Source organism: Urocitellus parryii, chromosome 11, assembly GCF_045843805.1.
Source record: "Urocitellus parryii isolate mUroPar1 chromosome 11, mUroPar1.hap1, whole genome shotgun sequence".
Lineage (NCBI taxonomy): Eukaryota > Metazoa > Chordata > Mammalia > Rodentia > Sciuridae > Urocitellus > Urocitellus parryii.
Genome location: NC_135541.1, coordinates 16,552,193 through 16,577,679, shown reverse-complemented (window position 1 = coordinate 16,577,679; position 25,487 = coordinate 16,552,193). Strand labels below are relative to the sequence as shown.

At 46.2% G+C, this 25,487-nt stretch overlaps 1 protein-coding gene across 1 annotated transcript; it reads right to left on the bottom strand.

Moving 5' to 3' along the window:
* Window positions 1–677: 677 nt before the first annotated feature.
* Window positions 678–23,743, bottom strand: Smpdl3b (sphingomyelin phosphodiesterase acid like 3B). The gene is made up of 8 exons (XM_026391591.2): window positions 23,683–23,743; window positions 14,188–14,401; window positions 10,612–10,709; window positions 6,396–6,539; window positions 5,269–5,441; window positions 3,881–4,061; window positions 3,662–3,795; window positions 678–1,043 (listed from the first exon to the last, which is right to left on the bottom strand). The coding sequence occupies exons 1-8, from the start codon at window positions 23,741–23,743 to the stop codon at window positions 678–680; spliced, it is 1,371 nt and encodes a 456-aa protein (XP_026247376.1).
* Window positions 23,744–25,487: the final 1,744 nt, after the last annotated feature.

Sequence of the window (25,487 nt, the reverse complement as noted above, 5' to 3'; positions counted from 1 at the left end):
AGCCAGCCCTTCCGCATCCCAAATGGCGCCCCCGAATCTGGTCCTGTCGCCAGCCCTTGGGGTTTCCCGGACCAGCTCAGTGGAGCTGCGAGGGCCGGGAAGACCGATGCCTTTCGCTTGGCTGGCTTCTAATTGACTGGTTTTACATTCAGGAGCCTGGAGACTCCAGAAGGAGAGAATGGCGGGAAAACTAGAACCTAAAGTCCAGGCAACAACCATGATCCTTTACGTTTACATTATTGCAAACCCAAACGAGGGCGGGGCGCGGGGAGGGAAAGACATATTCTGACCCCAAATGCGGTATTTTTGCAAACTACAGGTGCTCAGTTTAGACTTGAGCAGGGGATACACCAGGAGCACAGGACGGACATGGTGGTTCATTTCGTCAGGTGATTGAGTGCACTTGTAACTGCAAGTGACCCACTTTAAACATCATTTACATATTAAAAGGAATAATGTACAGAATAAAATGCACCATGAGCATTGTTTTGTGGATAAGACGTGAAACTTTAAAGAAATGTGCTTCTGGAGGAGTCTTTGGGGCTTCGTTTTCTTGATCCGGCAGTCCCAGTCTAGTTTACTCCCCTTGGATGCGGGGAAATGGGGGTGCAGTCCAGGGGGTGATGCTGCTCCAATTTGCCAGGAGGAAGGCGAGCTAAGCACGGGGACAACTAAAGTCACCGTGCTAACAGTGCGTGCAGGCCCAGATATGAGGCCAGCAGGAGTGGCAGCAGGGGCGCAGGCGCAGTGGCGAAAGCCTGTAGGCAGGTGGCATAGGCCTCGAAGGCAACCTGTTGGATGGCACACACGTGCTCTGTGCGGCAAGGCTCACCACAGGATGCCAAGTCGTAGCTGACTGAGTTGTAGACGTAGTAGCGCTGCAGTGTGCCCTGGTTGGTGGCGATGCGGGTCAGCGCATCGTGCATGGAGCGGGTGCCTGCATCTGGCACCTCATAGGCCTCAGTCAGCCGGTACTCTAGCTCCCAGCGTGGGCTTTCCTGCGAGTTCGCCAGGCTTAGGTTCATGAAGTAGGTCACCATGTCCTGAAGAGCGGGCACAGGGTCAGGTGAGCAGTTGTTTAGTTGCACCCCTAATTCTATACCTTGCATTTACCCCTAGATTCTTTATAGTCGTAATAATGACTGCTATTAGTGAATGTGTAGCCACCTACCAGGTATGCTTGGCAGACATCCTCTGATGAGGTAACTGGGCTTATTACCCCCATTTTACTAATGAGGCAATGGAAGGCCTAAAGAAGTTAATTCACTTGACCAGGGTCATATAGTGGCATGGGTAGAATTGGGACCCAGGTTGTTTACCCCACTGCATTTTCTGTTCTAGAAGGGAGTAGCCAGTTGACAGAGGTTGTAGAACTGTAGTTGATAGGGATGTAGAATACATTCAAGCAAGACTCCTTAGGGCCCAGAAGCATCTTCAGGTCTAGAATCTGAAAGGTCCTAGACCATTTCCAGTTAAATTTGTGGCCACCAAAGATCTGCCATGTATGGATGAGAGCTGACAAGCTGGGAACATTACATTATCACTTGTACTTACAAAAGGAGAAGCTAAATGCCAACGTGGACAATAGGCTACACTGCTGGGGATGAAACCCAGGGCCTCGCACATGCTAGGAAGTGCTCTACCACTAAGCTATACCCTAGCCCCAAGCCACACTTTAAAATTCCTCAGGCTTCTTTCTCTGCAGGAGAATCAAGAACCTAAATGATTTCATCCTGTCCCTGACTGTAAATGCCCTCCTCCAACTAGCTTTTTCCTTCCTTTTTTATTTTTTTTATTTTTGAGACAAGGTCTCATCAATTTGCCCAGGCTGGCCTCAAACTTATGTTCCTCCTGCCTCAACCTCCCAAGTCACTGGAATTACAGACAGTTGCCTCCATGCCTGGCTTCTCCCAGCCATTTCTACTTGGATGCCAAACTGGATCTTCTCTCTGAAACCTCACCTTCCTGCAGTCACCCTGTCTCAGTAACCAGAAACCTCATCTTCTCAGTGCTCAGGCCAAATGCCTCAGAATCCTCCATTCGTCTCTGACACGCCCCATATCCCACACCAGTCCACTAGCAAATTCTAGCTACTCTGCTTCCAAAATACCTACAGGATCAGACACTTCTCACCAGTGCCCTTCCACCACCCTGGCCCAAACCACCATCATCTTGCAGTTGGTTTCTGTGACACTTATGTCCTAACTGCCCCTCTACTTCTCCCCTTGGCCCTGGTGACCTGTTCTTGGCACATCATACGTGGTGATTCTATAAAACTGTATCAGAATATTTTTTTTGCTCTGTCCAAAACCCTCCCAATTCAGAGTCTTCCTTGTGCCCTGCATGACCTGGCCTCACCCCTTCCACTCTTCCCTGTGCCTTCCACTGTGGCCACCCTGGGCTCTTCCCCTAATGCGCCCAGCACGTTCCCACCCCAGGGCCTCTCACTTGCTGTTCCCTTTGTCTTCCCAAGATGTCCACCTGGCTCAATCTCTCAATTGATTCAGAACCCAAATGTCACCTTACCTATGACCCTTTCCTCCTAAGAGCACACAAAACCCTTTACCATCACTACCCTTCTCCTCCTTCCGTTTTTTCTTCCTGGCTCTACTCTCTGTCCCTACTCAATTTTAACCTATTCATTTATTATCTCTCTCCTGTCAGAACATCAGGTCTCAGGGCTGGGGATGTGGCTCAGCGGTAGCGCGCTCGCCTGGCAGGCGTGCGGCCCGGGTTCGATCCTCAGCACCACATACAAACAAAGATGTTGTGTCTGCCGATAATTAAAAAAAAATAAAATATTAAAAAAAAAAAGAACATCAGGTCTAAAAGGGCAGCAAGCTTGTTTAGCTGTCATATGCATCTCCTGAGCCAGAACAAGACATATCACAGAGGCTTCATGTTCAACATTTTGTTGAACAGATGAAGGAATAGTATTTCTTTGGCATTTCAACAATCATAGCCATCTTAGGAGGTGAGGGCTTGTTTGACAAGTTAGGGCCTAGAGCCTACTCAGTATTAGGGAAGAAGTGGGCAATGGACTTGAGATCAGAGTGTGGGAAGCCTCAAATACCAAGCCAAGGAGATCCAACTTTGTCTTGAGGGCACTGGAATGCCATTTGGAGAGTTTCTTGTTTGTTTTTGTTACTGGGATTGCTTGAATGCTGAAGCACTTTACCATTGAGCTACATCCCCAGCACTTTTTATGTCTGAGACAGGGTCTTGTTAAGTTGCTTAGGGCCTCACTAAGTTGCCAAGGCTGGCCTCGAACTTGCTATCTTCCTCTCTCAGCCTCCCAAGTTGCTGGGATATCAGGCTTGCTCCAAGGCATCCCACTCATGTGGATGAAAGCAGTGCTTCAGAGAGATGAATCCCTTCTTTTTGTGTAGTGGATGGGTTATTACATGCAGGTCAGGGTGGGAGGCAGGAAGACAGGGAAGGAGGCTATGGCAACCATCCTGGACGAAGGGGGATTTGGGGAAGAACTGACCTGCTTTAGTGGCAGGCAGCTCCAGGGTTCTGAACCTGATCATGAGAAGAGTGGAAGTAGCTTGACCTTCCTGAGGCTCAAGGGTCAGCAGCAGGTAAGCAGGCTGGCTGAGAGTTAAGGAAGTCCCTCCCACCCTCCTCCTCTGGCCCCAGCAGACCCAGGGCCCCTGACCTGAAGCTTCAGTGTGGCTCGGTCATACTCCAACACCCGGATGCCTGGATTATTGGCCCCGTTGACGACTCCGGGTAATGTGGTTTTCCACGGGGTGACCCCAGGTGTGAGAAACATGACGCTTATGGGGGCACCTTTTAGGAGAGAGAAAGTGGGACTGAGAGAGGTTGGTGAGAGAAGGAGGGGGGCATGCTGGCATTTGCCCTCCAGATCGAGTACCTGCATCATCATAGAACATCCGGAAGCTGTCGGTATGGTGGTGCCCAAAGAACTGCCCTGCTATGACTCTATGGTGCTTCCGGACCACCTTCAGGTACTCCTCATTGAAGTCCTCCCGGAACCACGGCTTGTTCCGTGTCTTCTCAAAGAAGCCGGGGGGCACGTGGCCAATAATGTACACCTGCAAGGAAGAGGTGTCCGGGACAGAGATGTTCTCTCCGGATCCTCATTTCTACCTCTTAAAACTGCCCATCTCGGGGCTTGGGATGTGGCTCAAATGGTAGAGCGCTTGCCTGGCACACATGAGGCACTGGGTTTGATCCTCAGCACCACATAAAAATAAAATAAAGATATTGTGTCCATCTAAAACAAAAAAATAAATATTAAAAAAAAAAACTGCCCATCTCCCCCAAAGGCAGGTGGCAGCTCACAAGAATCTCGTCCCTGACATTCCTCCCATTCTCTCCCCTGACATTTGCTCTATACCCCAAAACAGGTGTGCCACATGCCTTCCCACCTCTGTGTCTTTGTCCATGCTATGCGTACCAACTGGAGAACACTTTTTGTTTTCTATAAATCCTACCCTTACTTCCGAACATTGCTCCAAAATCACCTCCTCCATGAAGCCTTCCTGTTCCTTTTAAGACTAGTCTTCTCAGAGAGCTTGAGCCATGTATGTTCATGTCTTACACTCCCTGAGTCACTTGGTTAATAATCCCTGGCTACTCCGCCACCTTTGCAGGAGACAGAACAGGGGACAGGATTAAGAACATGAGCTTTGGAATCAAACTGCTGCTTGGACACCAGCTGTGTCACTCTCTGAGTGTCAGCTGTCTCTCATCTGGAATAGCAGCTACCTGGTGGAGTTTTCAGAGTTAAATGAGATCATCCATAAAAAGCACTGAGCTTGGCATCATGAGTGCTCATGAGCACCAACTGTGATATCCTCCTGGGACATTCTGGGCAATGCAAGAACTCAGGCACATGAGACACTGTGCCAGTCCTTGAAGTGCCATCCCAGCAGACTAGATGGACATATCTCAAGGCCAGGGCATCCCCCTGAGATCTAGTGCACAGTACAGGTGGCCAGGGTGGTGTAGTAGCAGTGGAAAGAGCTCTGAACTTGGGGTCTAGAGACTGGGGTTCTACCTCCGCTCCATCATTTACTGGGTGATTTGGGACCATCACTGTTCCCGTGGGCCTCAAGGTCTTCATCTACACAGGCTCCAGGACCCAGGACCCTCCTAGCCCACAGGGCTGTTGTGGGAGTAGAAGCGGCCCCTTCTAAGATGTGTGCATCTCAGTGTGGGCAGATGAGTTTGTGCCAAGTGGGAAACTTGTTCAGGAAGTAACCCAGAAGAGAGGGAGAAAGAAGCAGGAGCACTCACCATCTCCCCAGCCTGGGACGCATTGGTCAGCACATCTTCCAGCCACTGGAACTGCAGGCCCGGGTCAGCCATGCCAGCTGTCTGCTCATTGTTGCTGTAGTACAGGTTGGTGTTGAGGACCACGATTCGCCCCGCCCTGCTCGGACCTGGCAGCTTCTCAGAATAGAAGGCACCTAGGATGTCACAGACAGGGAGAACCTGAAGGGGGCTCCTGACGGATTCCACCTCACTCTCCCACCTTCTCCTTCCCACCTTCCCAGGGGCAGCGAGGAGTAAGACCAGGGGCTCTGTCATTCATTAGCTGTGCAACTTGAGAAAGTTACTTCACCTCTCTATGCCTTAATTTCCTCATCTTCTAATGGAAATAATAATAATGTGTTTGCCATTCGGATCCATTGTTGACCCTCCTCCACTCAGCTATCTGTTCCAGGAGCTGACCTGTTCAGACTAAAGCAATGGGCTTCTGCGCTGCAGACTTGTGGTTGGTTTAGACCCATGGGGAGTCCCAGCAGCCGGAGACAGAGGAAAGGGAAGAAAAGGGTCAGGCACCCCTGGGGCTGGCTGGGTCTCTGGACCAGTGGTTCTCAACCAGGAAAGTTTTGACCCAGGGAACATTTGACAATGTTCGGAGAAATTTTTAGTTGTCACAACTGGTGTGTGAGTGGCATCTAGTGAGTAGAGGCCAGGGTTGAGACTAAATACTCTACAATACTCTCAGAGAGGATGGCCCTCTATAAGAAAGAATCATCCAGGCCACAATGTCAATGGTGGCAAGGGTCAAACCAGGTTGAGCTGAAGGTCAGCTCCTTCCTAGGGTTGCTGTGAAGATTTTAGAACTGTGCTTAAGAGACGCTGGCATACAGTAAATGCTGAATATCTATTGGCTTATGATCATCATTAATACTGTGAGGTTAAAAGCGCAAACTTTGGAGTCTGTCCTGGATTCTGCTCTCAAGCTTGCCTTTGCTAAGCTGTGCAACCTCAATCAAGTGATTTGATACTTTCAGGCCTCAATCTCCTAATCTGTAAAATAAGGATAAAATCAGTACCTATTTCAAGGAATTGTTGTGAAGATGAAATTAGATCATACAGTAAGTGCTCCTTACAGTAGCAAATGGCTTTTGTACCTTCTTTGAAGAGAGTGACGGATTCGTTACTAAGCCATGGTCTCCATAATTCTGCTACGTGATTGTAGATGTTGTTGCTCTGTGCTGGGAACTGGTTTTTAGGGTGAAAGTCATGATTTCCCAAAGCTGCGTAGACTTTAGTGTCTGGGAGGAAAGGAAGAAATATTTTTACAATATGCAAAAGAGGGCTGGGGCTGTAGCTCAGTGGCAGAGCACTTGCCTAGCATGTGTGAGGCACTGGGTTCCCATCCTCAGCACCACATAAAAATAAACAAATAAAATAAAGGCATTCTGTCCATCTACAACTGCAAAAAATTTTTTTAAATATGTAAAAGACTTGATGGAGTTAGCCATTTTCAGTTGACTACTGGCCATTGGAGCTGATGGGATAGAACAACAACAGATGAAGAAAACACAAAAATAAGTATTAAAAAACCACATTTGATAAAATCTGGCTGAACTTTGATCAAGTCTGGGAAGGAAGAGCAGTGAGTTGCCTGATCCCAGCCCCTAAACCCATTCCCAGCAGAAAATTTTCTGGTCATAAAGGAGGCCCCAGATGATAAGGGGAAAGTGGGAGGGTCTAAATAATTCATTATCATCATCAGCCACTTGATACCTTGTCAATTCCAGATCCATCTTACTGTTAGGGGAGCAGCCTCATTCACTCTGGGAGGACTTAGAAATTTCCCACATTCATGAAGTCAACAAATTTTTATTAAGCACCTACTATGTGTCAATGCATAGATCTGGGAACCAGGTTCTCACTCGCAGTCCCAGAGGATCTGCAGCACAGTAAGTTACTAGGTACTGAGTAATTAGAGATATGAGCGCTGTTTAAAAAGGGTTGGGGGGGGGGCAGGTTACTTGCTATGGGAGTGATAATGAAGGTCTGAAAGTAGGGGATTAGGAGATGCCTCCCTGAGGAATTGGCCTGTGAATATGTACAGTGGGTATAGGAGAGCTCAGCGGACTTATTTCCTCCTTGTTAACAGCCTTACTACTGCTTTTATTTTATTTTAGGCTCTATGTCTGACACACAGTAGGTGCACAACAAATATTTGATAATGAATAAAAACTCCTCTAGAACAAGGGGGAGACCCTCTTGTTCTCAGAGACATGGGCCTTGCTCATATACAAGTTTGATACATCCCAGGGAGTGACCTTGAACCACCGTGAGAAACAGAAGCCTTCAATTCCAGGCTGGGAAATGCCTCTAACAAACCCATTGCCATGTATAACCTACAAGATCTGGAAATGCAAAGAGCTCTGCATCAGGAGGCGGTTGTTTAATGGTTTACCCTAACTGCCTGGAAGCGGCTCTCTAAAGTACATGCCAACAGCCACTAAGAATCCTGGGAAGGGCTGCGGGTGCAGCTCAGTGGTAGAGCATTTGCCTACCATGAGCAAGGCCCTGGATTCAATCCCCAGCTCTGCAAAAAAAAAAGTGAAGGAAAAAAAGGCAAGAATTATTTTAAGAAAAAGCACAAACCCCAGAGTCCCAAAGGCAGATGAGAAGGGAAGGAATCTCTTCAATTTTTTTTTTTTAACTCCTGCCAAGTTCCAGGCTCTTTGCAAACATAAGGTCCTGTATCATCCCTAAAGAAAAAGGCAACAGTGAAACATCATGTCCCTGAATGCTCCCTTTCTGTTCCCAAGAACCTAGCCAAGTTAAGGGAACAATGACAGGAAGCCTCAGCCAGAAGTTTCAGATACATATATCTTGAAGGACACTGGCTTTCTCTTACACACACTGGGGACTAGGGCACTCAGTAGAAAGCTCTCTTGCACTTACATCAGGACAGTTGCCCCTGAGGATGCTGATCAGACAGGCAAGCTAAGCTAATGCCGATGATGTCACTGCTTCTGCAGCCCAAAATATAAAACTCCTCTCTGAGTGGGACAGGTGCAGAACTGAGAGTACTGTGGAAAGGATCTGTGTCATTCAGCCAGACAGGACACTGGACAAATGCCACAGGGGAGAGGAGGCGCTGCTTGACAAAGTGCCCTGAGGGAGGAGGTGCTATCTGACAGCCTGTCGCCTCTGAACTTCCTTGGAGCAGTCACTCATCTCTTGTAAACTTTCCCCCAACAAATTGCATGTCTTGCAAGACTTCATATGGCCTTTCAGCAACCTACCCCACTGCCTTGGCACAACTGGACATGATGGCTCCATCAAGGGCATGACCTGGTATCTTGTTTATTGTCCTATCCCCAGCCCCTATAGTGGTGTCTCACTCATAGTACATGCTCAATAAATATTTGTTGATTAATCAAATGAGTAAATGGGTTACCTTTTTTCATCACCATAACAGCCCAGGGGGCAGAGACAGTTCCCAGTGTTCTCTTTTATTCACAGGAAGAAAACAGAGTCTAGATGAGAATACCCAGTCAGAATGTGGCAGAGTAAGAATTAGGTTCTGGTTTTTGTTGTTGTTTTTAATTTTATAAACCTGCATGCTAGCAAGGCAGGGCCAGTGTCCTCAGTGACTGGTGGTCATACAGGTGATATAGAACACGAAATCTCTAACTGTGTCCTTTCCTCCTCTTTTTTTAAAATAATTTTTGGGGTGCTAGAGATTGATCCCAGGGCTTGGTACATGCTAGACAAGTGCTTTACCACTGAGCTACAGTTCCAGAACCCTTACTTTCTCTCGAACAAATTGTTTGACCTTACTTATTTAAAATGGGGGTGTTCTGTTTGGCCTCTGTTATTATAATTCTCCAATAAGATGATGTTTCATTTCTTCTCTTCAATTCTGGTCTCATTTTAATATCTCTAAAAGTGAGTTGTATCTTCCCATGATGGTCATGAGAAAGCCACTATGCCATTCTCAACTTGGCCATACATAAAATAATGACATATCACTTAGTCAGTGACATCTTAGATATTAGGAAATTTAATAAATGTGCCAGGGTGACATAGACTACAAAATCTTATCATTTATATTTGTGTGTTAAATCAGAGTCAAAAAAAAACATTTTCTTATTCATTATTTCACTTCTATTATAGAAGTTCCACGTGGAGCAGAGGAAAGAGGCTCAAATTGGACCTGAATGTGAATTCTTCCCTAGAAAGTGACTAGCTCGGAGCCATAGTTCCCTATGTATGATTGGGCGTAATAGTACCTATTGCTGCTGGGTGAGGAGGATGTCCTGGTTTGATCCTAAGTAGTAACATCTGCTGAAAGATAAATAAGCCCAAATGCATCTGGTTTGGGCATGAGTTAAATAAACTGGAAGAGGTTGAGTTAAATAAGCTGGAAGCTTCCAGGCATCTCTTTGACCTAGTTGTTTTATGTTAAGGGGAGGAGGCAGAGGGAGTGATGATAAGAACAGAGTTCAGATTAGGACTTAGGGCCTCACCCTTGCCACATGACCTTGACCAGTGGACTTGACCCAAAGGCTCAGTAGTAAAGGTAAGCAGGTAAGAGCTTCCCTCTCTGGGACTATCATGACAATGAATGAGCTAAGATGTGAAATTCTCAGTGTGGACACTTGGCTCAGTTATTAATGCAACTGTTACTTATTTTTATTATCATTGTTCCATATCTGGATTCTGGGGACCCATGACTAAGACTTTTAGAAGGAGCAGCTGTACTAGAACTGAAGAGGGTATAGGCAGCTATCTCAAATCCCCAGCTGGCAGCCTGTGGACTGGATTCAGGCCCCAGGACCTTGCATTTGGCAGAGCCCCTGACACACATATTCAACATGAGATGGGGCATAGACCCTCTCCTCCCTGTTATGTGCCCCAAAGTCATTGCCTCACTCCATCTCCATCCCTGTCTGTTCTGCCAGGCTCACAAGGCCTTGAAAGCACACAGACAGCACCTTGGCTAGAAATCAGCTTTTCCCAGAGGCCTTGGCAGCCTGGACGGTTTGAAGACAACAAATGCCGACTCCAGGGACACAGTAGGACATGTGTGTAAGCCACATGATGCTTACCCAAAGACACCACAAAAGTGTAGACAAATGAGAAAGGTTTGAGTCTAGTGTTCACAAAGAAGGAGCAGAAGGTAGTAAAACACAGGCATCTCCTTCCGCGTCCCTTGCAGGATTGTGCAGAAGGTAAGAAATGGTCACTGTGAAGCACCTGGCACAGGACCTGGGCAGCAGCCATCATGGTCAGAGGAGAAAAGCCTCACTGCTGCTGTTGTGCCCCTGTGCCGGGCACTATCTGGAGTTCAGGGACCAATCAATGGCAGAGTCTTACCTGGAAAGACCTCCCTGAGGAGGCTGGTCAGGCGCGCCACAATTTCCAGCACAGCTGCCTCTCCCAGCCTCTCATTGGGCACGTGAGGCGTGTCATCACTGAAAAACACCACAGAGACAGTGGGGGTAGGAAACGCAGAAAGGGACAAAAGAAGAGGAAGGGACAACACTGCAGTGACAAGAAAGTTGTGGAACTGGGCTTCACATATCCACATGAAGGGGAATGGTCAGGCTGGAGCAGAGACAGAAAAGCGTTCTAACATGGGCTCTGCCATTTGCCTGCTGTAGGTCCCTGGCCTGGTTCTTAACCTCTCTGAGCCTCTATTAGCTCATCTTTATTTATTTATTTGTTTGTTTGTTTGGTGCTGAGGTTTGAACCCAGTGCCTCATGTGTGCCAGGCAAGCATTCTACCACTGAGCTACAATTCCAGCCTAGCTCATCTCTAAAACAGGGGATAATAGGCACCAACTCAGAGTATTGATGAGACTTCAATAGAGATGAAAAAAAAAATATATATATATACACACACACACACACACATGTGTATGTATAACATACATAATGTATTAACAGCATCTGTTAGGTTGTCATTAATATTAGTTATTAGCATTATTACTTTCTAAAGAAAAGAGGTTTATTTAGCTCATAGTTTTGGAGACTGGTGGTCCAAACAGTCTGGTGCAGTTTCTGGTGAGGGCCCCCATTGGCTGAATCACATCGTTGCAGAAACATGTTTGCATCTCTGTTTTGTGCAGGGTTCAGATCTTCTCTAGGGCATGCCGAGGCCATTTTGTCCCCCATTCAACTGACCTAAATTCTTGGGTTCACCTAAAAATCTCAGCAGGGTGAGGGGAGAAGGAAGGAGAATGGTGACAGGCAGAGTTCCGGGAGGGTAGCAGGAGGCAGGGTAATCCAGACAATCTATATCCTGAGGCCTCTTGGCTAGACCGAACAGTGAGGCAATGGCTGTCCAGGTTCTCACCCAGGGAAGTTCATTAGCTTAATGCTAACCACTAATGCTACTGTTGCTACTAAGAGCTCACAGCTGGCTTAATTTATGGTGGGTTCTTTTCTTTTTTTGGTACTGGGGATTGAACCCAGTGGTACTTAACCACTGAGCCACATCCCCAGCCCTTTTTATTTTTATTTAAAATTTTTTTTTAGTTATAGATGGACACAATACCTTTATTTTATGTATTTATTATTTATTTATTTATTTTATGCGGTGCTGAGGCTTGAACTCAGTGCCTCACATGGGCTAGGCAAGCATTCTACCACTGAACTACAACCCCAGCCCCGCCCTTTTTATTTTTTACTTTGACACAGGGTCTTGCTAAATTGCTTAGGGGCCTTACTAAATTGCTGAACTTGGCCTTGAACTTGTGATCCTCCTGCCTCAGCTCCCTGAGGCTCTGGGATTACCGGAGTGCTCTACTGTACTGGGCTTGTGCTTAGTTTGGATATGGTTTGAGTGTGTCCCCCAAAGATTTGTGTGCTGGAAACTTGGTTCTCGGTGTGGTAATGTTGAGGGATGGTACAGCCTTTAAGAGATTGGGAGCCCTACTGCAAGATAATTAAGTCATGGGTGTGCGCCCTCAGGAGGTATTAATGTAGTTCTCGCAGGACCCCAGTTCCTGCCAGAGTGGGTTGTTATTAAAAAAAAAAAAAAAAGTGAGCTTGCCAGTTGGTGACACATTTCTACAATTCCAGCAACATGGGAGGCTGAGGGAGAATTGCAAGTTCAAGGCCAGCTTCAGCAACTTAGCAAGACTCTGTCCCAAAATGCAGAATAAAAAGGTATAGGGATATAGCACAGAGTAAAGTGCCCTGGGTTCAGTCCCCCAATAACAAAAAAATAAAAAAGCGAGCTTGGTTCCTGGTCTCTCTGGTTTCCTGTCTTTTCTTGTGACTGCCACTCTCACATGTGTTCCCACCCTGATGTCATCACCATGTTGTGATGTAGCCAGAAGGCCTTCACCAGAGCTGAGCAGATGCCAGTATGACACTCTTGAATCTTTACAACTGTGAGCTAAATAAATTTCTTTTCCTTATAAAGTACCAAATCTTGGGTATTTTGTTATGGCAACATAAAACAGACTAATACAATAGCCATATCTATTCATTTGTTCCTCATAATAACCTTACAACATAGGTTCTATTGTTAGGCCCATTTGACAGATAAAGAAACAAGGAACAAAAAGGTTAGAAATTGTACCTAAGTGTATAAGCTAGAAAGTGAGGGGCCAAGATTTGAATGCAGTCAGCTTGGCTATGCTCACACATAATACCCAGGGGCTATGCTCACACATAATACATCCTACCATGTCTCTGATAGCCTCATTAAGGCAGTAAAAATTGCTGTTAGTCCTGACAAACCCTTGGGGACAGGCCAGGAATGACATGGAATCATTTATGCTGGATTTTTTTCTTTTTTTGGTCCTGGGGATTGAACCCAGTGGTACTTCACCACTGAGCCACATCCCCAGCCCTTTTTATTTTTATTTATTTATTATTATTATTATTATTTTAGTTACAGATGGACACAATATCTTTATTTTGTCTCACAGAAAACAAATCCAATTTCCATGGGCTGTTCTGCAAGGGTTTGCAGCTGTCTCAGAGAAGCAAACTTCTTTATAAATGAGGACAGCCAGGGGCATTGTGGGCTTCATCTTGCCCTCCAGAAGTGTCCATGGAAGCTGGCAGATGAACACTAAGTCTGAGCTCCCTCCAGCCCTTCTCCCCAGCTCCCCTGGTTCACCACTTGTTGTAAGATGTCCTCTCCAATCCTACCACATGGGTCAAGTGTCCTGTGAAGCTCCCATATGCCCCAGGTGACCCTCTCTCCTCACTGGGAAGTTGTGATAAATGGAGGTTTCTTTGCATTTCCTGCAAGACTGTGAGCTCCTTGAAGGCAAGTCTGTGCTTGCCATCCCCAATCCCCAGTGTCTACCCCAGGGCAAGTGACAGGTTGACCCACCAAATGAGGGAGTGGGCAAGGGCATGGGGAGCCCTTGAGTGAGGAGGAGGACAAGTGCCCAGGAAAGTTGATGGTCTTACAGCTGCATCCTTGTCAGAGTAACAGAAAGTGAGTCTCTGTGGCTGAGGGGAATCACCCCTCCAGCTCTCCCCAAAACAAGTAGTACCCTGACCCGCAAGTACTCTAGGGCCACCAGGAAGCCCAGGGGTGGCATGCAGCTGACCAGAACACTTAGCCCCGAAGCTGGACCACTTTCAATCCTCATCCGTTCTTCCTTCCCTGGATTTGGATCTCTCAGGCTTAGAGTCCCTAAAACACAAAGGGAGTAGCTCTCTTATCCCTCCCTAGCTTAAAACCTGAGTCCTTCAGGCGCCCAGATGGGCTATATCCCTGTCCCCAGCTCCAGTGAAGGCTGTGATCCACTGGGACCAGAACACAGAGGTTGAGGGCAGTCTTTGGAATCAGCCAGGGTCCCTTGGCCAAATTACTTAAGTTCTTGAAACAGGACTGATGGGAGAACTAAAAGAGAATATGAGGACAAGGGACCCAGTTGGAAGGTGCCCCATGAAGGGGAGTTCTGTCATGACTGCTCTTACCCCGTCCAGAGAATGAAGTCTGGCTCCGGCTCTATCTCCTTCATGGCGTAGATGGAGGAATTGATGAGGACCCAAGGAGAATCACAGAGGTAGTCACCCCAGGGGCCTGCATTGGGCACCGGCTGGGAGCCTGCTGATGGGCACACCCGGAGGGGGTCTTTGGATACTGTGTAGTTGGGGTCGAGGTGCAGGTCAGAGATGTGCCAGAACTTGCCTGCAGAGGAAAAGAGACCTTCCCTCAATGCTGATCCCTTCGTGAGCTTGGATGGGAAAGAAGTCCAGAGGAAGCTGGGCTGGGGTGGGCATGCTGCACTGGTGGACGGAGGCCTTCTCTGGGAACCCAGGTTCAAGAAGGAGGGCCCAACAGCCGGGCTTTGACCAGGATGGCATTGAGCAGAGAAAAGGCTTCCTCCATCCCTGACCCGTGCCCCTTGGCAAGACCCTTTCTATTGCCCACCCCAGCATCCATAGTGGCCGTATGGGGGATGGGGCTTCATGACCCTCAAGATGCTCAGACTAGGGTGCTGGTTTTCAAGCAAAGGCAAGAGTGAATAGAGGTTAGTGCTCACGCTCTGGAGCCATTTATGGGCTGTGTGACTCCAGGCAAACAAGGTCACTCTCTGAGCCCATTGCTATAGCCAGATCCTGTCATCTGCCAGTGGAACACATACAAAAATTTTTACTGGAGGAGACTTGTACCCCAAATGAGTTGGAAGAAATAACTAATGAACACCAGCAAAAACCCCATGGGATATGGGCAGCAACAAAGTCTTCGAGTACTAGATCAGAGAAGAAGGAAGGTGATTTCAGTGTGGGCTAAGTTTCCGGTGTGGGTGAGCCCACAGTAATTCTGGATTCAGGGTGGCAGCTCAAGCAGCTGGGAGTGGTCCTGTTCACTGACATGGGTTCAATCCTCGGCATCACATAAAAATAAATAAAGATATTTCGTCCATCTACAACTAAAATAAGGATTTAAAAAATAAATAAAATGGCATTGTTTTTACTCCCTTAACAAAAGGGAGTAAACATTGTTTTTACTCCCTTTACACCCAGCTCCAAACCAAGGGAAGATGAAATGACAAAAATATTCTTGACATCATACTGAGAAAGGAATCCCAAGAACAGGTCAAACAAAGAGGGCTTCTCATGTGTACCCAGACTGAGCAGCTTTAATGACTGCTTATTGAAGGAGGATTGAACAGGTCTGGCCCGTTCCCTAAATCCTGTGCTTCTAGCTAAGATTAGGGTGAAGGCTAAGATTAGGGTGAAGGCTAAGATATCCTCACTTTTCTGCTGTCTCTTCCTCCTCCACTTCCTGGGTCACTCACAGCACATAGTCAACATCTCTCACCCAAGTCTGGGCTGCTTCTGTTGGTTTCAGGGCTGGATAGCCAGGACCTCACCCAAGCCACAGGATATTCCATGTGATTCCAGGACAGGCCCCTGACTCTCTTGACTTTTCCTCCTGGATCTTCTTGAGCTCTTGCTCACCTCTACTGATCTAAACCTTCAGAAAAGGATCTGAAACTTGTTCACACTAAAGTGTAAATGACTGATTAAGCAAATCATTACCCCTCCCATGTACACTGTACAGTCATCCTCACCACAGCCCTGGGAGGTTTTGATCATCATCCTATTTTAAAGATAGGGAAACTAAGGCTTGGAGGCCAACGTGTCTGAGATCCCATGGTCAATGGTGGGAGGTAGCCTATGGCTCAGCTCCCCTCCCAGAGAGTCATGATTGCTAAGGGAGTAAAAACAATTCCATTTTATTTATTTTTTAAATCCTTTTTTTTAGTTGTAGTTGGACACAATATCTTTATTTATTTTTATGTGGTGCCGAGGATTGAACCCAGTGCCTCACACATGCAAGGCAAGCACTCTACCACTGAGCTATAGCCCCAGCCTGCCATTTTATTTTAGATGTGCTTTTTATGTTGACAACATATGTCTGCATTTTTTTTTAAATTCAAACTGAGTCTTTGCTTATAATGGGTGGAATTTAACCCTTTCACATATATTGTGATCCCTAATGTATTTGAAATTATTCCTATAGTGGGGCAAAACCCTAAGCTAGAGTAAAAGATCAAACTGCCCCATTCCGATTAGTAGGTGGGCACAGCTACTGGACACATGCTGAGTGGGTCACATCTGTATCTGAGCCTCAGGCTAGTTTGGCCAGGCTAATGCAGCAAGAGGCCTTTGTCCTTCTTGTGGTTCCTCACTTCCCTGACCTTGACGGGAGATATTTCCCTGCTTCAAGTAGGCTGTTTGTCAGTTAGCCACAAAAACTGAGCAATTTGGCCCATGTGACATCAGCTCACAGTGAACATTTCCCCACCTCCAAAACTGGTGATGGAGACTCATTTCAGTTGTCAGTTTCTAGCAAGTGTGTACAACCGAAACTCATGCCAGCCTCCCTGGCACTTCCTTCTGTTGGGTGTGTGTGTGTGTGTGTGTGTGTGTGTGTGTGCACATATCCCCCAAGACCTGACTTCAGAGGTGGCCAGGATTGTGGAAAGAACCGCAGAGAGTGCTAGAGATCCAAGCAGGTGGCTCTTCCTCCTTGGGCTCCCGTGACCTCATTGTGGAAGCCTGGATCTCTGTGACCTCATCTGCTGCTAAGCCCAGTTCTGCCTCCTCAGCCATGGCTCATTCTCTTCACAGGGCGTCTTCCCCAGCCGTGCCCAGTCTTCCCCTGTCATCATACTGTTGTTTGTTTCTCCTCATTCAGGCCTTAACCCAAAGGTCACCTCCTCAAAGAAACCTTCCCTGATCTGGTCACTAGCTATGGCCTTCTCCAGTTTTATTTTCTTTGGAGCACTCCAAAAATGGAGTTATCTTGCTGGCTTGCTCATCATCCATTCTCCAGTGTACAGTGTCAGCTCATGAGAGCACAGAGCCTGTCTTGTTCCCTTCTGTGTCCTGAGCACCTAGAACAGTGCCTGGAATATGGAAGATGTGCCAGTATGTACTCAGACCATGGGCAGGATGAGTCAACCAGGAAGCACTTGGAGAATGTCAGCTAGGCACCTGGCCCATCAAATGCTTGCCTCACTGTATCCTTGCAACTATTGTGTGCAGTGGGGATTTTTTCTTTTTCTTCTTTCTTTTTGGTGTGTGTGTGTGTGTGTGTGTGTGTGTGTGTGTGTGTGTGGTTTGCTGGGGATCAAATCCAGGGCCCTGCACATGCTAGACAAGGGCTTTTCCATGGATATACACCCTCAGCCCCCATCCCCCCACTCCCTCACTATGTTACCCAGGCTGACCTTCAACTTCTAGGCTCAAGTGATCCTCCTGCCTCAGTCTCCTGAGTATCTAGGAATATAGGCACATGCCACTGCACCTGGCTGAGGTCATTCTGGCTGACTTGAGGCCCGGGAAGGAGGATGTTATAATACACATACCATAAGCGAATAGGAACCACAGTTTTCTTTGGAATTGACTGCAGGTGGTAAGGCTCAGGCCCCACTCCAAAGGAATTAAGCCCTAATTAGCATGTGTTAGAGAAATCTGGGCCCCAGGACCTTGGGTGGGAGCACCCAGGTGGGAGGTGGCCATCTGGTTTCTTTCTGGAGTTTGTGTGTGAGGGGGTGTTGGTTTGTTTGCTGTTGTGATACTGGGGTTCGAACCCAGGGCCTTGATATTAAATAAAGTTCTATCACTGAGCTTCATCCCTAACCCTGGTCATCTGGTTTCTAATCCAAGCTCTTTCCTGTATTGCCCAAGGGACTTTGGACAAGCCAAGCCACCTGGCTTTGCCAAGCCCGAGGATGTTGATATCTGGCCTGTTCCCTGTGAGCATCAAATAAAATAATGAACAAGAAATGGCTTGTAGAGATAAAATTCCAACATACCATACTGTTACCTGTAATTACCCCTGGTCCAAGAGTGAGGCAGGAAGGTATAAGGAATTTTGTACTCTAACACTACCTTTTAGAAAGAGCTTCCCAAACTTCACTGTACAGATGCCTCACCTGGGTATCTTGTTAAAGTTAGGAGGCTTTATACAGACTTGCAATGCTTAAATCTTTTACGGTAAACTCTTATATGAGGTTTTATTTTTTTATTTTTATTAAATTTTTTGCAACACTGGGGATTGAACCCAGGGGCACCCTATCACTGAACTATATCCAAGTATTTTTTTACATATTTTTTTAATTGTTGATAGAACTTTATTTTTTATTTATTTATATGTGGTGCTGAGAATTGAACCCAATGCCTCACACATGCCAGGCAAGTGTGCTACTGCTGAGCTGCAGCCTCAGCCCCATATCCAAGTATTTTTATTTTTTATTTTGAGGCAGGTTCTTGCTAAATTGCCCAGGCTGGCTTCAAACTGTGATCCTCCTGCCTCAGCTTCTCAAGAACAGAAATGATAATAGTGTACTGTACTCTGCTATTAGCTGTCAATATGACCTTGGAGATTACCTATATTTATATCTATGTCTGTATCTATATCTATCTATCTACCTACCAACCTATACCTATTGGTATATCTATTATATGTGGCCCTTTAAACTTTAACAGCATCTTATCATGTACATGCACAATATCACTTAACTATAACACTTAATCTTTCCTCTGCTATCATCCCTATTTTATAGATAGCAAAAGAGAGGCTCACAGTCACATAGGTATTCAAGGCAGGACCAGAGCAGGATCCAACCCACCGGTTTGGGGCAGTGGGTTGTTTTTGCAAGAGTATATATAAAATTTGCAATCAGGGAAATCTTATTTTGAATCCTGCCTCCTCTGCTGCAGTCTGGCTGGGCACAAAATAACGGAGCGGCCACGAGGCACTTGTAGGTTCAAATAGGTACTCCTTTATTGCCCGAACTCCCACAAACGCCACCCACAGGGGCCCTTTCAGGAACACCACACACCAACCGGAACTCCCTCCACAGGAACTTCGCCAACCAATGCGAACTCTCCAGGAATCCCTGGGAGAGCTCAACCTGCTGCAAGAACTCAAAAGTAGCGGGCACCCGAGGCAGCAGGAGCTGCCCTATTGCTGGACAGCAGGGGTCTAATATACAACTGAATACACAGCCTGTTTCAATCCAGCATCATCCAGTCACAGCAATTATACACAGCTTCACTTAATTATCATCATCTTAATGGCTCGCTGGCGTCACCTCTCAACCACTCCTTCTGGCAAAAATGCCAGGCCTCATCCCGACTTGTTCTGTGGCTCTCAACACTCCTCCACATAGGCCATGGTGACTTGAGCCAGGTATTTCCCTAGCTGAGCCTCAGTTTCCTCATCTGGAAGATGAAAATGAGAATGCCCTCAGCAAAGGTGGGTTGTGTGGCTGAGTTATCGCCTATGGAGCACCTGGCCATGGGATGAGCAAGCTAGCCAGGGCTCATTCCCTGGGCCAAACTAGCCTTTGGGCCTCAGTTTCTTCTTTCTCTCTCACTCTCCCTTTTCCCTTTGTTCCCTCTCTCCTTTCTCCTCTCTCTCTCTCTCTCTCTCTCTCTCTCTCTCTCTGATTTGTCTCCTCCAGTGTGAGAGGAAAGCACTGAACAAGGTTCTCTATAGCCCCCCCCCCAGATACTATGACTTTGTCTTTTATTATATTATAACCCACACCACAAAGGGATCCTGATTCTTATTTCAGTCCTTGGCTACTGATGTTCAGCAATTAATCCCAAAGCACTTGGATTATGATTCCTTCTCTGTAAAATAAGCCACACAGGGTTCCTTTGTCAAAACCAACACTTGCTGTACTTGTGCTAGCCACCTGGATTACTCCCCTCACAGCAGCTCCCCAAGTTAGACAAGGAGTCAGAGGCTCGGGCCAGACACTCTGGGGGCTATCAGTCCCCTTCCCCAGCTGGTCCTGCTCCCTCAGACTTGAGAGGCTGTTTCCAGTTACCATGCTAACCTGCACTGGAAGAACTTGTCTGTTTCTCTGCAATTTGAAACTGAGGAACAAGTGGCAAGTTTCACAGGTATGTGGTGGGGAAAAGGCACTAGCAGCTTGGCCCCCACCAGAGCTCTTGGCCAAGGAAGGGAGAGGTAGAAGCCCCAGCTTCAGGTAAGCAGGGAAGGCTGCTCTCTGATTGGGTGTTTCAATGTTCTCTTGAAGATGTGGAATCTGAAGAGGAAAAAAAAAAAACTTGCAAGGGAATTATTTTTAAATTACTTTTGTTTTAAAATTAGACATGTGTACATCCCAGAAAGTTTGGAGAGAGAAGATAATACTTTAAAAATCTACTATCCTAGTCAGGTGCAGTGGCACACACCTATAATACCAGTTATTCTGGAGGCTGAAGTAAGAGAATCGTAAGTTCGAGGCCAACCTGGGCAACTTAGCAAGATGCCATCTTTAAAAAAAAAAATCCAAAAGAATGTGTAGAAAGATACAAAGCTTATCTCAGACAGATGCTATGTCTCCCAAGGACTCCTTATCTGCAAAATGGGTATAAGGGTAACAGTACCTACTTTACAGAGGCTATCCAAATCAAATGAAGCTGGGCAGGGCGGTATGCCCCTGAAGTCCAGCCACCCAGAAGGCTTCCGCTCGGGAGTTCAAAGTCATTCTGGGCAATATAGTAAAACCCTGCATCAAATTAATAATGATGATAATAATAATAATAATAATAAATTAAAAAGTTTTTTTCTTTTATTTTTCAAATAAGTTTCAAAAGGATAGTGTATGCCAGGTGCCTAATATCAAGTCTGACCCATTGTAAGTATTAAGTGTTAAATCTTGCTATTTTTGCCAGGCACAGTGGCACACACTGGTAATCCTAGTGGCTTGGGATGCTGAGGCAGGAGGATTGCAAGTTCAAAATCAGCCTCAACAAAAGCAAGGCACTAAGCAACTCAGTGAGATTCTGTCTCTAAGTAAAATACAAAATAGGGATGGGGATGGGGCTCAGTGGTCAAGTGCCCCTGAGTTCAATTCAAACCATGGTACCAAAAAAAAAAAAGATTTGGAATAAATCTTACTATTTTCCTTAGTGGCTTGCTTGTATTTATATAGCATTGTATTATACACAGAGTGTAACTGGACAGCCTGGGTTTATGTCCAGATTCAGACACTTAGATGTGTAACCCTGGGCTAGATATTTTTCTAAAGTTCAGTTTCCTTGTCTATAAAATGGGGATGATAATACTTCACAAAGCTGTTGTGAAAGTATGATGCAAAAATAATATATGTAGAAATTTTAATGGTGACTTGTACTAAATATTATTTATTGTTTTTAGTTTCATTGTATTGTCTTGAAAACTTTCCACCAGATGGTTAGACCATAATCTACTCAGCTATTTTATTCTTGCTGACAATTTTTTATTATTATACACGATGCCACAATGAATATCTTTGTGCAATTAGGGAAGAAGGAGATTCCCTAGGCTGAGGTGAAAGTGCCTATTGGCATTTGGATTTGTAAGAAAATATTTTAAAATGAAAGAGTGAGGGAGTGGAAGATTCTTTCTATCATTGCCAAACCACAAATCAGACGGGCAGTGTCAAGTTCCCCCCAGGGTCCTGGGGTATCTGTCTCCAGGGCAGAAGGAGGACTGTCATTCTTAGCCTTCTCCTGAGCAGGTTGCCCACCCAGGGAACAGTCCTCTCAGGGATTTTCCTAGAGGTACCTTCCACCTCTAAGTCTCAGCTTCTGAAGGTCAGTCCTTCCCAGGCATTTTGCTCTTGCCTCCTGACCACCTAACACTGGTGTTCCTCCTTGCTAGCTTCTGCAGATGCCTGGTCACACCAGCAAAGTTCTTTGCCAAGGTCCCTTTTACTCTTGAGTGTCTAAGAAAGTGGACTGACCAGAGGAGCTCCTTAGGAGACACTGACCCTTTGAACTCCAGCCAGGATGCAGAAGAACTGAGTCCTGCACCTCAGTTGTCCCCACCTCAGAAAGGACAGTTAGATCCTTCCATTGGCTGAGGCCAAAAAACAGTGGTGTCGCCCTCGATCCTTCTTTCTCTCCCACAGCCAATCTTTTTTTTTTTTTTTTTGATTGGGGGGACTCTGGGGATTTAACCCAGGGGTGCTTAACCACTGAGTCACATCTCCAGCCCTATTTTTTATTTTGAGAAAGGTTCTCACTAAGTTGCTGAGACTGACCTCAAATTTGGGATCCTCCTGCCTCAGCCTCCAAGTCACTAGGATTACAGGCATTCACCACCGCACCAGACATCCGACAGCCAAATCTTATCCAGATTGGAGCATTTCCCTTCACCCCTGCTTCTACCACCTGCTCCCAGCTCCACCCCGTCTACTGGATGACAGCAGTGGCCTCCTCCCTGCATATATATATAATTATATATTTTAGTTGTAGATTACATAATACCTTTATTTATTTACTTTTATGTGGTGCTGAGGATCAAACTCAGTGCCTTACATGTGCTAGGCAAATGCTCTACCCCTGAGCCACAACCCCAGCCCCCTCCCCCCTGGTTTTCTTGCTTCTCCTTTAGCAGAGAGAAACTATTCAGTTTACCTAGGACCAAGGGAATTCCCAAAGCACTAGACTTTAAGGAGGAAAGTTTCAGATGAACCAGGACAAGTTGGTCACACTCCCTGAACCCATTACACTCTCTTCCCAATATCACAGTCCAAGTCAAATCATATTATGTTTAAAACCCTTGAATGATGTCCCATTTAATTTTGAGCAGATCTGAGTCCTTAAAATTGTCCTCAAGGTTACCTGTGAGCTGGCCCCAGCCTCTACCCCCTTTGCATTGATGATGTCCCCTGTCATCCCTTTGTCTGCTCTGCTCCAGCCACACTGACTTCCTTGCTCTTCTTCATGCGTATCACCCATGCATCCACTTTAGGGCTGTGCATCTTCTGACCTCTTACTGGAATGTTCTGACATCCACATGGCTCTCTCCTTCACTGCCTCAGGAATCATTGCAAATGTCACTTAGACAGCTCTTCTTTGGACACTCTGTGCATGTTCCCCTCCCCCGCATTCCCTACCTCCCTATTCTATTTTCTTATTCTTATCTCCTGGAATACTATGTATTTGTTTATCTAGGTTTTTGTTTGTTTCTTCTCAGGTGAAGGAATGATCTGTGAGGACCAGGACTTTGTCTTCCTCTCTGCCTTCTTCCTGGATCCTAGAATAATGAATATCTGGTACAGAGAAGGCCCACCACCAACAATTTTTTTGGCTTTATTTTATTTGGTGGTGCTAGGAATCAAATCCAGGATCTTGCGCATGTTGGGCAAGCACTCTACCACTAAGCTGTACCCCAGCCCTCTACCAGTGTTTTTTGAATGAGTTCATGAATCTTTCCTACCTCTACCAATCCACAGGCTCTTACACACAGAGGGCATTAACAAAGTCAGTATCCTATCCCTGGCCCCAGGTAAAATCTTCAGGCTTCTGGCTTGCTGCCTCTCTCCACAGCCTCCCTACCTTGCTATTTTTAGCAGCACTTTGTTTCCTGTGAGCAGCTTCCAGGACCTGCTGAAATCCAAGTTCACAGTACAAAACAAAGACATCACAGGCATTCCTGACGCCTACCTGGTTCAGCCCAGGTGACGCCCCACTGGGCCAGGAAAGTCAGCCACTTGAGCAACATCATGGTGGGCAATCTCTTCACAGCAGCAGCAGCAATAGGTTCTCCAGAACTTCCAAGCTTGTTGTTGCAGGCCATGTGCCTGAGCACAACTTCCCGTCCTGTACCTGTGTTCCAAGTGATCCAAGGCACAGGCTTCTCTTGCTTTTCCTCCTTTGCCCAGAAGGGTGTGGGCGGAGGAGATGTACCGGTCAGGGCAGAAAGGCCGGCCTTTGCACTCTTCAGTGGGAGCAGCACTATCTTGCCAGGAGATGTGTGTTAGAAAGAGTTCATATCTTTTAGGGATATACACTGAAGCATTATGGGCAAGAGGATATAATCTCTGTAATTTACTTCAAAATAATTCAGTAGGATTAAAAATGTTTCAGTCCAACCAGCAACTACAATCTCCAGAAAATTCACCTAACCTCAATCACTGGAATGCAAATATCCACTTTCTGAATTACATTACTCCATCCCAGCAGAACTGACAAAACCCGTATGAAATGGCTGGCTTTGGCCATCAAAAGAACTTAACTGCTAGTAGAAGATGCTCAAACACAAATGAACCAAAACTTACAGTTCATTCTGCCAGGAACCATGTAGCTGGGAAATGATGGGACTGGTTAGCGCCTGCCCTCCAGAGGCAGGGTAAACCTCTGGATCCCAGCTCAGCAGGTTAAGTGAAATGACAAGCCCAGAGGAGGATCAGACTCAGATAGTGGAACCTGAGAGTCTTCTGGGAGGAGGTAACACAGGCCTTTGTAATTTTTTTTTTTTTTAGAGAATTTTTTAATATTTATTTTTTAGTTTTTTAGTTTTTCGGTGGACACAACACCTTTGTTTGTATGTGGTACTGAGGATCGAACCCCAGCCACACGCATGCCAGGCGAGCTCGATACCGCTTGAGCCACATCCCCAGCCCCGCTTAATGCCTTTGCTTAGTTGTTGTTTGCATGCTGGGGATCAAACTAGGGCCTCACTTTTGCTAGGCAAGCACTCTACTACTGAGCTACACCACCAGTCCCAATCAATCAGCTTAATCTTAATACACAAATAGGAGTTAGCAGAAGGGGAAAACCAGGGAGGAGAGCATCCCAGGAAGAAGGAAGAACTTTTCTAAAACAAATTGTGTTACTTCTTGATCCCGAGACTCTTCTGTGTCTCTCCCAGCTCCAAGCTCAAACAAATGAGCACACCCTGGGATGCTTCAGCATCTCTGCCTTTATTTATTTACTTACAGTGCTGATATTTATATCTAGTAAGGAAGAAATTTAGCCAGGCAAAATTATGCCTGTAATCTCAGCTACTTCAGAGACTGAAGCAGGAGGATTGTAAATTTGAGGCTGGCCTAGGGGCAACTTAATGAGTTTCTATCTTTAAAAAAAAAAAAAAATCCATGGCTAGGCAGGTACTTCAGTGGTGCAGTACCAGTCTAGTATGTGCAAGGTCCTCAGTTTAATTCCTAGTACTGAAAAAGGGAAAAAAAAAGATAAAAGTATCCCAGGAATACTGTCAGGTATTGTTGGGCCTGAGCTCTTGGAGCAAGGGAAAGAGAAAGCAGGCAAGAACCAGATATGCTCAGCTGTTTGAGCTTACTGCTATAGGAGCCATGGAAGAGTCTTAATTAGGAGCAAGACACAACCCAATTTGCATTTAAGAAGGCTGACTCTGTAAAAGATGGATTTTAGGGGCGACCAGCAAGGAACCTGAGGCAGAAAAGTTGTCTTGATCCATTTTGTGTTGCTATAACAGAATACCTGAGTCTGGG